The 15,381-nt window shown below is 34.8% G+C and overlaps 1 protein-coding gene across 1 annotated transcript in view; it reads left to right on the forward strand.

Moving 5' to 3' along the window:
* Positions 1–15,381, forward strand: part of LOC138691424 (zinc finger protein 665-like) — an 82,721-nt gene that overhangs the window by 52,560 nt on the left and 14,780 nt on the right. The window contains exons 6-7 of the mRNA XM_069813348.1: positions 12,422–12,519; positions 12,694–12,849. Coding sequence (XP_069669449.1) covers positions 12,422–12,519; positions 12,694–12,849 — 254 coding nt within the window. The remainder of the gene's footprint in view (positions 1–12,421; positions 12,520–12,693; positions 12,850–15,381) is intronic.

The raw sequence follows: 15,381 nt of genomic DNA on the forward strand, positions 1-15,381 counted from the left end.
TTGGGAACTCAAAGATATCTAAATCAGTAGATCTCATCCTTGGTAATCAATTGGTGTATATATGTCAGTTGTGAAAAAATGCTCTTTAGGGGTTACTAATATAAATTTTTCCTTGTTATATTTGACATAAAAATGAACAGATAAAATATTAACAATTCTCTAGCTCCGTCTATGTTCAAAATGGAGCTCAAAATCGACGAAGAAAGGAAATGGCGTGAAAAAGCTTATCAAATGCTGTCATTCAACAACTAAAGTAGCAACAATATTCTATTCGCAGGTATTCCAAGATTGCGTGGATTCGTACTGTAAAAATTATGAGGCAGAACGCAAATATTCATTATGAGGCTTAAATTACCAATGAAATGAAAGAAAAATTAAACATTTCTCAGTGAAACGTACAGCAGAGTCCGTATTGGCCAGTTTCTGTCGAATGCTTTTCCAACTCACTGCGGGCTAAAGCAAGGAGATACACTATCACTTTTACTTTTTAACTTCGCTCTAGAATATGCCATTAAGAAAGTCCAGGATAACATAGGCGGTTTGGCATTGAACGGGTTACATCAGCTTGTCTATGTTATGTTATGTTTTATTTAACGACGATCGCAACTGCAGAGGTTATATCAGCGTCGCCGGATGTGCCGGAATTTTGTCCCTCAGGAGTTCTTTTACATGCCAGTAAATCTACTGACATGAGCCTGTCACATTTAAGCACACTTAAATGCCATCGACCTGGCCCGGGATCGAACCCGCAACCTTGGGCATAGAAGGCCAGTGCTATACCAACTTGCCAACCAGGTCGACGCTTGTCTATGCAGATGATGTGAATATGTTAGGAGAAAATCCACAAACTATCAGGGAAAACATGGGAATTTTACTTGAAGCAAGTAAACACATAGGTTTGGAAGTAAAACCCGAAAAGACAAAGTATATGATTATGTCTCGTGACCAGAATATTGTACGAAATAAAAATGTTAAGATTGGAAATTTATCCTTGGAAGAGGTGGAAAAATACGAATATCTTCGAGCAACAGTAAAAAATATAAATGATACTCGGGAGGAAATTAAACGCAGAATAAAAATGGGAAATGCGCTTATTATTCGGTTGAGAAGCATTTATCATCCAGTCTGCTCTCAAAAAATATGAAAATTAGAATTTATAAAAGAATTATATTACTGGTTGTTCTGTATGGTTGTGAAACTTGGATTTTCACTTTGAGAGAGGAACAGAGGTTAAGGGTTTTTGAGAATAAGGTTCTTAGAAAAATATTCAGGGCTAAGAGGGATGAAGTTAAGGAAAATGGAGAAAGTTACACAACACAGAACTGCAAGCATTGTATTCTTCACCTGACATAATTAGGAACATTAAATCCTTATGTTTGAGATGGGCAGGGCATGTAGCACGTATGGGCGAATTAAGAAATACATATGGAGTGTTAGTTGGGAGGCCACAGGGGAAAAGATCTTTGGGGAGGCTGAGACGTGGATGGGAGGATAATATTAAAATGGATTTGAGGGAGGTGGGGTATGATGGTAGGGACTGGATTACTCTTGCTCAGGATAGGGACTGATGGGGGGCTTATGGGACATCGGCAATGAACTTCCAGGGTCCTTAAAAGTCATAAGTAAGTAAGTAATCAGTTGATTTATAAAATAAATCTTTTTATGTTTAATTAATTGTATAAAGAAGAAATTAATAAACACACTGAAAACAAACTGGAAAAAATAAAATAAAATACTGTATTGGCTGAATTACTAATACAAGGTTTAAAACCGTCTTAAAATATTAGTAGTTTATGTTATGATTAATGGTAATAACGATTGTATAGTATGCAGTTCTAATCATCATAACTTTAGTAATAATCATACTATAACTAATATAACGGCCACAGGGGCCACATGTGCCTTATCCTGGTTTACAAGAATCAGTATTGCGAGCACGGACAGTAAAACGAATACTCTTCTTTTATAATTTTGTATACGTAAAATTCCTTAATAACGTGTAAACCAAATCGAACTTTTTTCATGAATAATGAATGCGGACTTTTGATTACGCTCCCAACCATTTCTATCAAATGTACACCAAGCAATCGTGTATTAATGCTTTCAACATTCCTGTGGTTACTTGTTTTTTGCCAAATACTAATACCCAAACGTATAAGATGTGAAGATTATTATGTCTCCAAGTACCATCAGTTGTCATCAACAATATATCTGTACCTATGTTATACCTGTACTGTTAAAAATTTAGGTGTTTATTTGGAAGGAAACTTAAGTTGGAATAATCAGATTACAAATATTACAAAAAAAAAGTGTAGTCAGTTTTTCACTTCATAAAACACCTCCTCCCCTTTTCTCTGAAAAATAAAAGTCCTTATTCAGACTCTTATGTTTGATTATTGCGATGTTCTATTAACTGATGTTACTTCAAAATTAGCCACAAAGCTACAGTGTGTCCATTATATGTGCACAGCAAATCAAATGTACAATTTGTTTTCGTAGAAGAAGGTTGTTAAATTCAGGAACATAGAAACTTTGAACATTTATTTTGGCAAGTAAAGGCGTGCTGTGGACTGACTGTATACTAGAGATGGGTAAAAATAGCTGGAACAGTTTATTTGAAATTGTTTCACAGATAAACAGTTCAATTCCTAAACAGTTTTCCTCTTTTTTGCTGTCTGCAAAGGCCACGTGTTGCGCTATCATTGACCTCCAATCGAAAGTAGATATAATATTAACCATGTTACACACGGTGTTCGTGCAACAGTAGCCTATCTAGGATCGCGAAATTTAATTGTACGAATCAAATTCCCGAATAAATCTCCTAATTATTAGCTGTCCATTGATGGAGAATTTGTTAATGGTGCCCTAACAGTGTTAATTATTAATATACCGCGAAAAATATCATCGGCTAATGTCATCGTTATTAAATTCTTCTAGGGTTATATCAGAATTTTTGCTAAAATCGATTCATTTTGATTGTAGTTATTTACTCTACCCTTAACAGTAACCTACGAAAAATGACTTTCGTCGTCATAATACACTGAACAGCTGATTTAAAGGCGATTCAAGGGCTTTCAAACATGTTCCCGAAGCACATGAGTGGTTGAAACAGTTGGCACTGATGTTGTAAACATATTCTAATGAAACTGTTATTTTGGAACAGTTTCGTTCATGAAACAGTTACAGTCGAAAGTGTTCCTTAAAAAGAACAGTTTATCCGATCTCTACTGTATACGTTGAAGCCTAGATCATATATAAAACAGATCGCTCAAGCTTATGTTAAATTTGGACGCAACTGGAAAATAACGGACGCTATGCGTCGCTAGTGTCGAGAAATGAGCTTGCAATAACAAACACTAGATGGCAGAGTACCTGAAAAGTACATAGAGTAATACGACTGTGGGAAGACTTTTTTACGTGATGCCACCTCCAAATTTCTTTCTCATTGTAAAGTGAGGTTATGTTACAATAAGACTTTGATGTGTCGCTAAATTGTAGCATACAGAAGCTTGTTTTACCCAAATTCATCAACACACATAGATGACATTTTGGTACATGGCTGATATAATGTTGTTTGCGTTCAATATATAATCTGTCATCATTTGATGTACGATATCTAATTGTTTTTAATTTTCAGTATACAATACCTCCCTAGCAACAACTATCACAAAATACTAAAAAGAGCAGATTTGTCTGCGTTTGTTGAATGCACATCATGATGCTCACGAAAAGGCACTAATTTATTTTGTGTGACCAAGATTACAATTTTTGAATATGAAGGAAAAGCAGGTATCCCTCTTCTGAAATTTATCCGAAAGGGGAAGAATTACAACTCCCTCCCCCTACACGTTTTCATTTTACAGGTGTATTATATGATGCGATATTGAAGCAGATAAATAATAACTGTACATTTCTCGTCCACATTAAATTCAACGTGTTCATAACGTAGACCTGATATATTGCTTCATGTAGGCTACACAGCTGGCAGTGTTCTTTTTACAAATAAGCGGTCGTACTAATCATTTTCTTTTCATCTGAACTATTGCTAGAATATGCGTTTGTGTTTTTATTTGCTCTGTATGTTGTTAAATAACTACTGAACATCGTCTTTGTTTAACAAATTGTTCAAGTATTCGTTTCATATCAGTCTTACGGTATTGAATTATGTCCATAACGTGGGCGAGATATTATCAGGCTGGAAAATTCGCTCTGAATGCATTTTTTTTACACAATTTTCTAATTTTCAACAGATTTAAGATACCCTGTGCGGTTTCTCTGCCAATGCAGAGTTAATTGCAATATACGGTAATTCTGTTATTTTCCTGACACTTTTATATCCGTTCTCATAAACGTACTGATTTAGATTCTTTACCCTACTGTAGGTATTTTGCTCTCTACAAATCATCGTTAGTCAAATGAAATAGCCTATAATAGTTGTTTGTAACGAATTAGTAGACAACCTCAATCCCTCCTGACCGCCTCCCTTACGAATTTCTTTCTAACTTTAATCAAATTTACTTTATACTGGTCCTTAAATTACTGAAACTAGTGCTGAGGTAGTTACGGTGATTTCTGAAGTGAAAATAGTTCAATTTATAAGGGTGAAATCAAAAATAATTTTTGTAGCCTTTCCTTGTCCTTAATTGGAAATTTGAGTAACTTCATATGACGACAATATTTCTTCCTTCTTCTGCAGTTAACATAATCGCAGATGGACATTGCTAAATGAAGTTTGTTACACAGAAACCTTTGAGACAATATTGACACTTGAAATTCTTTATATAGTTCATCTATAAGAGTTAAACTAGCGCTGAGGTAGTTTCCTTCATACTCCGCTTATTCACCTTGCATACACGAGTCTGTAAACAGGTTAGGTTTGGTCAGTGCTGTCATGGTAATTTTTTTCTTGGCCATACACCCCACCCCTTGTTTTCTCCCTTGAAATATATTTTACTCTCCTCTCTCTATCTCTCCAATTGCCATTTAATTATTTTTTTTTAATATTAAAGAAGAAGTAAATAAATTGTTTTGCTTTACAATTTAATTGTACAAGTTTGATTTAAAGAATACACCATGTAGCACCACCATAGATGCACACTTGTCTCGATGAATCTTGGAGTGTATATTTGCAGCACTTCTTGTTTTTCAACCATTATTTTATATAATTCTGGATTCCAGTGCTGAAGAGGTGGATAATTTTTGTTTATGAACATCAAACAAAATAGGTACAGTAGGAACAGGAAGAGATGATCTAAGATCTGTATAGATCTCCACGTACAAAACTTAGGCACCATATGCCGTATGGCTCCTTACAGACAAAATTTTCATTTCCCCATACGATTAATTAAAAAAAATTGTAGGTTCCATACGATATATGGCCTCATGTGGCCTCCATGACAGCACTGGGGTCAGTTAGTTTAGGCACTTTTACACCTTGCATATACAATCAACTGCATCTCCACAAAAAAATTCCTTATAAATTGAACGGTTTTCACTTCAGAAATCACAGGAACCGCTTCACCCAGGTAAGTAGTTAGCAGTTAATCATTTCAAAGCTCTTGTTATATTATGAAATAGCATCACACAATGCTGCCAAAATAAATGTTCCCAGTGTTAAAATTACAGAGTGTAAATTTCGCTTAGGACAGTTTTTGCTCTGGAAAATTAAAGGAAACAAACAGTATATCAAACCAGCAGCTGAGACACAAAGCACCTGAAATTCGAAAGTGGTTAAAAATTTTTATATTTCGTTCTTTCTTATTTACCAGCAACAGAAGTACCGGTATCAGATTTTTTGCAGAGCTAATATCAGAGGCCCCTCCTATTAGAGAATGTTTTGAATATTATTATATTCTGGAAAACTACATTGGCACATCAACCTCCCCTCCCCCCGCCTGAATTCTGGGCTGAAGCACGAAAATTTCGAAATGTACAAACTACAGATGCGGCAGAATATTACCACAATGGTCTTCAGCAAGAATTTTGTAAGACATATCCAAATATCTTCATGGTCATTACTTACTTACTTACAAATGGCTTTTAAGGAACCCGAAGGTTCATTGCCGCCCTCACATAAGCCCACCATCGGTCCCTATCCTGTGCAAGATTAATCCAGTCTCTATCATCATACCCCACCTCCCTCAAATCCATTTTATCTTCATGGTCATTATATGTATTAAAATAAAACATATATTACATGTGAAGTACCTACTAAAAATGAGAGAAATAGAAATGGGAAGGACAATAAAAAAAGTGGAATGGACAAACACTAAGAAACTATTCATCTTGAATCAGTATGAACAATAAGATACTTTTTTTTTTTTGGTGCTAGTGGTATAGAATATGAAATTAAGTTGCATCAATAAGTTTTTCGAGTTTAGCATTACTTTAAGTATTTATTGTCCCCCTGTTGGAAAGATGGAATTACTTTGTTTGAAACTTGATGAAATTTTATTGTACCTTAACTCAATTTATTAAGGTACAATAAAATTCAAAATAATAACTGCAGGCCATTTTAAAATAAATCTGTTGGATGTAAATTATTTCTTAATTTATTAGGACCATAAAGGTATTGTTACAAGCGATAGATTGAATCATTTTTATCTTAATAATTTAATGTAGGATGATTATTTCGGGAATTGTTATGCTCTAAATTGTGAGGATATTTTAATACTTTTTTAAAATATAAATTTGGAATATGTTTCCAGTTAGTAAAGAGTAATTCAGAGAGACAGAGGTCTCAAGCATATTTAATGACACATGCCAGAATTATTAAATATGAAAAAAAGAGTTCTTGCACTAACATACTGTTTATAAAGTAACCAAATCTTAAGAAATACAGTATATGTACTGGTATTCTATATAAAGGCATAGGAGTGAATATAAATCTGTTTTAAGGAATTCCTATTTAATATTCCTGCTATAGGAACATGACAAAATAAATACAACGCAGCATGGAAGCTAATTCAACTTTATCGAGTATTGTTGATGAGATGTGTTATGAAGGTAGACCGAATCATTCAATATAAATGTATAAATAGGACGAATAATAATAGATTAATTTCAATGTATGTAGTATCAAAACTGAAAGTGGTAACTAGTCTATGAATGATGTCTTAACAAGTATAAATAAAATGGACTCTTGACAATAGACACACATTTGGCTTCAATAATAACTAGGACTTCAAGGAATTTATGGTAGCTCACCTGTCAGGCAAAACTCTGAATAGTCTGCATTGTCGAACTATAGAAGCGCGATTAAAAAGTATTTTTTTCCCCACCCATTACATATGATTGCTTTTTTCAAGTCCCGGTAATAACGTTATTAAATTAATTATCCCACATATTTGGGTGGTGCCTTTCTCTTTGTTTCTGACATAATTTATGAGAGTTTCTCTTTTACACTTCAATAGAGAAATACAACTTTCAGTGGACAATGAACGTGTAACTCTAATGGAACTCTAAGAACCACAGCATTAATGTTTTCTTCTTTTCTTTCATGCCCTTTAGTTTTTGTTGCAGATAACATCATGCTATTGGATAATTATACATGCACCTTTCTAATAAAATTGGCATATATTTCACTGGTCTCAGAAGTAAAATTAAATGTATAATAGCTTCTCGGTGCAAAATATTTACTGAAAATTATTGTAGGATTTGAATAGAAATGCCACTTCTCAGGCAAGGTTATTCGTGGATGACTGTATAATATATATAGAAAAAATTAGTGATAAATCTTGTATCACCGCCTTGCAAAACTAGCTTGACGTTATTGAAAACTGGACTACAACAAATAAAATTAAAATCAATGTGAGCAAAAGTAAATCAATATGTATCCTTCTGTAAAACACAAAATTAAATTCGTCTCATATACCAATTAAATGGATCACCAGTGCCACAAGTAAACACTTAGGTACTGTATATATTTTAGTAACAAACTGGTTGAAATAAGTCACTAATATTACAAGGATAGCCTGAAAACACTACATTTCTTTATGCGTATTCTTAAGAAAGCTAACTGAAAGTCAAAAGAATTAATGTACATAACCCATGTTCGGTCCACTGCTGTGGAGTAATGGTAGGCACATCTGACCGTGAAATGAGTGGGCCCGGGTTCAAATCCTGATTGGGACAAGTTACCTGGTTGAGGTTTTTTCCGAGGTTTTCCCCAATTGTAAGGCGAATGTCATGTAATCTATGGCGAATCCTCAACCTCATCTCGCCAAATATCATTTCACTATCACCAATCCCATCGAGGCTAAATAACCTAGTAGTTGATACAATATCGTTAAATAATCAATTTAAAAAAAAGACGTCAGATAAGCAGAGGAAGTTACAAAAGCTTGTGGTGATGAATTTAAAGTTTCCGTGATGTTCAAGAAAGGAAAGTACTACAAATGGGAGGAAAAATAGATAGCCTATATTGGTATATTCAGCACATGATATTACACAGGAGATATCACCACATATGGTTGTAAATAACCAAGAACATTTTAAATCTGAATGTGTATTTTAGTGTAATCAAGTGTTGCTTTGTATAATAAGAACTGTAGGCACTGTGTATAAATCTCGATATGCATCTGAAAAAAATAGTAATCAACTTGGCAGAAATGTTCGTGTGTCACAATATAATTCGTAATATTTTATTTGTTAATGGCACTGTTATTTTGATTAAAGTATGTCAGCAGTTACATGTACTACACAAGTGTCTTAATTCTTTGGAAAACAACTATTTATGTCATTTGGAACAATAATATGAATATTTTCCATTTTGGTAATAAATTAAGTGGCAAGAAAATGTTCGTCACACCATATAATATTTCATATTTTTTACACGATTAATTATTCCTTTTCATTAAGATTTTCTGTTTATATTTTGGAATGCTTACGTTAAAAGACAGTGATGTCTCTTTCATAAACTCTTAAGTATTTAATTAAATATCCTGTGAAGATCATAGTTACTTCGAAAATGTTATGTGTGTCACTATGGAATGACCCATCAGTATTGTTAGTATTGTTACAAATTACAAAACCTGAAACTGTTAAAATGGGATCAGGAGTAGTAACAAAAAAATGTAATGTTGTAGGCCTACATCAACATGACTATTTTAATCCAGTGTCTAATAGTTTTTAAGATTTGAAGGCCTTTTGAGGTAAACAGTATTGAAAATGTGAGGGAAGGGGTATTTCTTGGTAATGGATTAGGCCTGTATATTTTATATTATTAACTATATATTGTTAAAGTACCTAGTAAATATCGTAATATGTATATTATATAATACTGTAAACGAGACATCACAGGCTGCGAACTAGATTATTCTTGTTTTTGTATAATTATACGAACATGTATGAAATAAACAAGACTACTATTGCTTAGGTTAGGATAGTATTACTTATATATTGTAATCAGGCTATATGCACAAATTTTCCAATATACTACTATCATAACTAAATAGGTAATGTTAACATTAATTTTCATACGTTTTTGTGGTGCAAGTTAAAATAATTCAAAGTAAAGTATAACGAAACTCCGACAACATTATAATTATGAACGTCAAATTCTCTTATTTTATTTATTTTTCAGTGTTTGGTCCCTTATTTCCCATTATTCTTTGGATTTATCTTAGTAAAATATCAATTAACGGATAAATTATGTTATACACTCAGTTGATAATATAAATAATATTCACGACAAATATATAAAAACAGAAGAGATAACGAATCATAATTTAGCCGACCGATAACTTTATAACATGGTCTACATATTCTATATTCTATATAGGTACATTGGCTTTGCGCCGAGAGATTGTATTGCATTCTATTCAATACAAAGGCGTACTTTATCTTATCTCTTCGCTTCGCCCACGTGACAACTATATTTAGCTCCCTCGTTCCGAACTTGCCGAGGTCATATAGGCCAATAATATTTATCCATGGTCATCAGTTGTCAACAGTACATACGAGATAATCTCGTAAGCAGGAAATAATCGATTTAGACCGACCAGACCGGTTCAGAGTTCGTGTCTCGTGATGGTGTTGGTCGTTGTGCCATCTGTTGACGATTATTGAACTACATCAAGCCGGCCTCGACTGCAAACCCTAAAGCCTATATAAAAGAGCTGTCTGTTAGTATATATGATCTAGGGTTGAAGGAAGGAGTTCCACAGTCTTCTTGATGCAAGTTCGTTCATATTACTTTAAATGATTTTTTTTTCGCACTATTAGAGCATCTCCATACCTTTGAAATAATTAATTTTATTCTATTGCATTTAAGAAGGTGCACTTTAAACGTATACAGTATTCAGATATTGTTGCTTCGTTTTCACATAGACTGAAGAGCTAAAGTAGAGGATTCGACTTCATTACCACAGGTGTGTATGATATTGATGTGAAGCATTTACAATAACTATTGGGAATGATCATTATGTGGCACTCTTAAGCAAGCCAGAAGATACTCATACTGTACTGTGTGTAATTTATATGTACACATATTCAAATGTTGCTCCTGCATTGGCAAGGTGGGTGAAACAAAATGATACTGGCAGGTTCTGTCTTGTTCCGAATGGTTAATTCTTATCCATTTTAAGTTCACAATGATATGCGTGTGTTTGTCACTGTGGAAACAACAATGGCGGGTTAAATATTCACAGTTTGCAGCCGATTATTGCATTTCACAATTATGATTACAGCTCATAGTTAATCTACGCCTAGTTATATGAACTGTAATGGATTCTTGCATTTCGCATAGTCTCTTATTGAAGTTAAATATGACACTCATGTAGCTATATTAACGTCTCAAATATGTAACTGGTAAATATCTATAAGTACTGGTTCTGTCTTTTCGGGAAAAGTAATTCCAAAAAAATCTTCGATTTTGGCCCAAAAATAAAACCACTAAGAAAAATGAGCGGAAAACATTAAAATTTGAAATAACTTAAAAAGAAAGTATATAAAAACTCCCAACTTTCGTAAGTAAATTAAAGAAAAATAGCAAAAATAAAACACTTTATAGACAACTTCAAAGTTATAGACGTGTCGCTGTTATTTCCGGTGTGACTCCTCCCCTTTGCTTATGTCTCTATGAAGGCTCTATAAAGTCTAGGTAGGTAGTATCGTTCGCAATTTTCGTTCTTTCGTTCCCGAGCTACCAGATGAGGAATCTATTTGCTTCACCGTTAAACATTATCATGTCGTAGCCCCTATGATAATAAATCAAACGCACTGTAATTGAGCAAATAATTGAGCGGCAAATAACGTCCTCGTATGATTTCTGCGAATTCCAACGAAAGAGCCAAAATGGCGGGCGATTATATTAAGTATTTATCGAGCCACAGGAAATTCATTATATCATCACACGTTTAAATGTAGCCGACCTGCAACGTGATTGGCTGCCGGAAATAAGAGCGACGGGACTATACATTTAAATTTACAATAACGATCAACTTAACATTCCTAAGCTAATATAATATATAATCTAGCCAAACTTATGTCAACGACGAAACAGGGCAGTAAATAACTACGATCACTTACCTCATTAATGAAGACGTAGATACATTTCTCTCACTTCCATGAAAAACAATGTATGCATTAACGATTATCTGGATATGCCCTCTTGAATATATCAAATCAGCTAAATATCCGACATCCGTAAATACAACCTGCACACATACAACCATTGCGGGACGTGGTACCACAGCCTAGTATATACAGTCACGAAGCTCAATACGTAGTAAATATGCATCCACAGATAGTTGCTAACCACTAGGATCGCTAATATCGCCTCATTACAGACAATGCGAAATAGTACCGGCACAGTCTATTGTTCCTAGGATCCTTACAACTCGAGCTTCGTGACTATATATACTAGACTGTGGTAGAACTACACGTTCCTTCCATCACTAGAACTGATCTCAAAGTGACAGAGACAAAAAGTAAACAATCGAATATCGAATTATTGTGACGTGATCAAACATCGATTTATACACGTGCTGTTCGCGACAGGATCTTGCGCGGATTTGGTTACTAAAAACTAAATAAGCAAACCTAACCTTAGTATATGCAAAATGTGTAACCAGAGGATGAAGGGAACTGCTTGATTTGATGTGGAATGTCAACGCGAAAATAAATTCACTTATGAATCACGCCGGCACTGCATGAAAGGTCAGCGCTTGCACCAGAGTCAAACTGTTCTTTTTCTGTTATAAACAACTAACACAAAATGGTTGACCGCCACTTCCAATCGGCCGATATCCGTTAGTACGTAAATATAATAAATGTAAACTACGATTGTTTTCCGCTTAATTTTTTCTAAGTGTTTCTACATTACGAATAATAATCAGAAGGTTTTAAAATATAAATGTAATAGTAAACCAAAAGCAATACTTATAGATAATTACCATGTAATTTTCTGACACTCTTTCAGTCGAAATGGATGCTATCAAGACAGAACCCGAGGTCGACCCTTTGGCAGTACAGCCATGTGATGACACAGTTAAAGAAGAGGCATATTCTTCACCAGATGTAAGGCCATTTCTCTCGTCCCTTGTCTACTGTCTCGTGCCTGTTTACTATTACTACACGATTGTATAAAGTTACAATGTTAAATATAATTTAAGCTTACCAGATATTTTAACTGAAATACAGGGACATCTATAGCTTCATAGCTACATAATTATAATTTTTTGTGTTTTGCAGGGAAGAAATTTATTTGATCAGCATGTCACTGGAATAAAGACGGAATATGTTGACCATGGGCGTGATCTCGCAGCAGAGATGACATTTGAGGAAACTGCTGTGGCATATGACTTTCCCATCATTAAGAGTGAAGCTGAGGTGAGAGAATTTAATGAAGTGAGTTATTGCTCGTTCTCTCTCTGGTATTTATTGGCTATTTGGCTACTACAGGCAGGTGACCAGGGAGTACTTTTACTACCCTCATCCTTTCAATTTCTTCATTCTGCTGTCTTTCGGGAATATTTTCTGCCCAATTTTTGTCGTGCGTATTGTTGGTGAACATTCACTAAATCATATATCCATTTTGATGTTTTCATCACGACTACTGTTATTGCAAGTTATCTTGAACCTTACATCCCCTAAGTCTGTCTTTCGAACTGCTCGATACGGCATGTACTCATCAACGTAACGGCACGGCAAGGATGCCCCTCCCTCGGGTAACGTGACTCTTTTCAGAAAACGTTGGTTCTTTCACTTTACGGCTCTCTACTGTGAAAGAACTGAACATGGTTCCGTAGCAGGTTTTAATTAATCTGAAATGAGTAAGTATTTAAATATAATCGTGTGTACACTCCTCCTCTCATCCGTGCTGGGGACCAGCAATGGCGGAGTTACTAAAGCCATTTCTATACATTGTCGACCTGATTGGCAAGTTGGTATAGCGCTGGCCTTCTATGCCCAAGGTTGCGGGTTGGATCCCGGGCCAGGTCGATGGCATTTAAGTGTGCTTAAATGCGACAGGCTCATGTCAGTAGATTTACTGGCATGTAAAAGAACTCCTGCGGGACAAAATTCCGGCACATCCGGCGACGCTGATATAACCTCTGCAGTTGCGAGCGTCGTTAAATAAAACATAACATTTTTTTTTCTATACATTATAAAGGCCTACATGACTTACACCTACAGCTGATATGTACATATTCTTATAACAATATTTTACAGGCTTATTATTTGAATTTATATTAATTTACAATTATATACAATTCATATTCCTATCATTGCTGCCATCATCATCATCATCATCATCATCATCATCATCATCAACGTCTTCATCGCTTGGTCCAAAATTAATTATTATTTTGTCAATGGCATCATCCATTCGGAATTATCTTCTTAAACGTAGGTACTATTTTCTAAACAAGATGGAATTCTTCGATTGTATCCCGAATGACATGTTGATCGAAGTTGTTCACTTTACCGCAAGTCCTAATTCTGAAATGAAGTAGTATGTTTTGCTGAGCTATAACAAAATAATAACTTACAACAGTAATTCATTATGTCGCTCACAGTACACACACTATTGTACATAACTATTATAGCAATAATTTAATATCATTACATACCTATTCTTTGCCGGAATAGTGTGAGGTTCATTCAGTTGTAATTCAATATTATTCTTAATTCTCTTCACGAAACTAATACTTTTGCCAGAGTATTTAGCTGCTCTCTCATATTCCTTATCAAGAGGTTCCAGCAAACACTTGTTTAATTTTTCCTCATCGCAACATTATATTTGTGATTATTTCTCTTTCTCCTCTGTGGATAACAGCGTTACTTTTTCTCCGTAGTGGTGTGATTTCACCATAATTACTGCCCTGTGGTTGTGCTCCATGTTAACACTATTGGTACGCAGTGAAGGAAATAGTTCTATGTTTCTTTACAAGAGATTATGATGCGGAGCATGCGCAAACAACTTAGTTGGCTGCAATCACGTAATGCGCTTCCTTCCCTCTGCCCCTCTGTCCCCGCTCAGAAAGTTCAAGATAACTTGCAATAGCAGTAATAACACTGAACAACAAGAATTTAGCTCCGACTTAAAGCCATGTGTCCCTTATGGTTAGGTGTGTGCTGAATCCGAAAATGCATTTCTTTTCTTCGTATCACATAAGGTTTTTAAGACATACTATGATTTCACTTTTCGGTAAGCGCTCCCGCAGGACCGGGTTGGAGGTTGTAAACCAAAACGAAAGCTAATTCATTTTATGAGTTTACAACCTATTTCCGGTTTCTTATGGTTGTTGGTATGTTCTTTTGTACTTGTAATAAATAAACAGATATTGGTTCCTTCGATTCAGTAAATTTCATAACACTTCAGAGTGAGGTCTAAGCAATGAACATACAAGGCTGTGTAGTTTTCAGTATTTAAAAGAAATGTTTACCATTTCGAGTGAAGGCACATTAAAAGAGGGCATTTTCATCGGTCCACAAATTCACAAAGTTATGGCTGACTCTTTGTTTGAGGAAAAACTTTCTGTTACATGAAAAATGACATGGCGCGCTTTCAAAGATGTTTGCTCAAATTTCCTTTGAAATTCTAGGGCCGAAAACTACATGGAACTTGTTGTGGAAACCATATTATGTGCGTATGAGAAAATGCGATGTAATATGTGTCTCAAGATACACTTTTTACATTCTCATTTGGATTTCTTTACTCCTAACCTTGGAGCAGCAAGCGATGAGGATGGGAAAATATTTCATGAGGAAATATCTGGAATGGAAAGGCGATATAAAGGAAGATCATCATCCAGTATGCTTGCAGACTATTGTAGGTTCCTTGTAAAAGACAGTCCAGTTATAAACAGAAGTCACCCAGAAAATTCTTTTAAATGTAATTCCATATTCCGAGATTTTTCTCATATGCATGAAATA

This window comes from Periplaneta americana, chromosome 16 (assembly GCF_040183065.1).
Source record: "Periplaneta americana isolate PAMFEO1 chromosome 16, P.americana_PAMFEO1_priV1, whole genome shotgun sequence".
NCBI lineage: Eukaryota > Metazoa > Arthropoda > Insecta > Blattodea > Blattidae > Periplaneta > Periplaneta americana.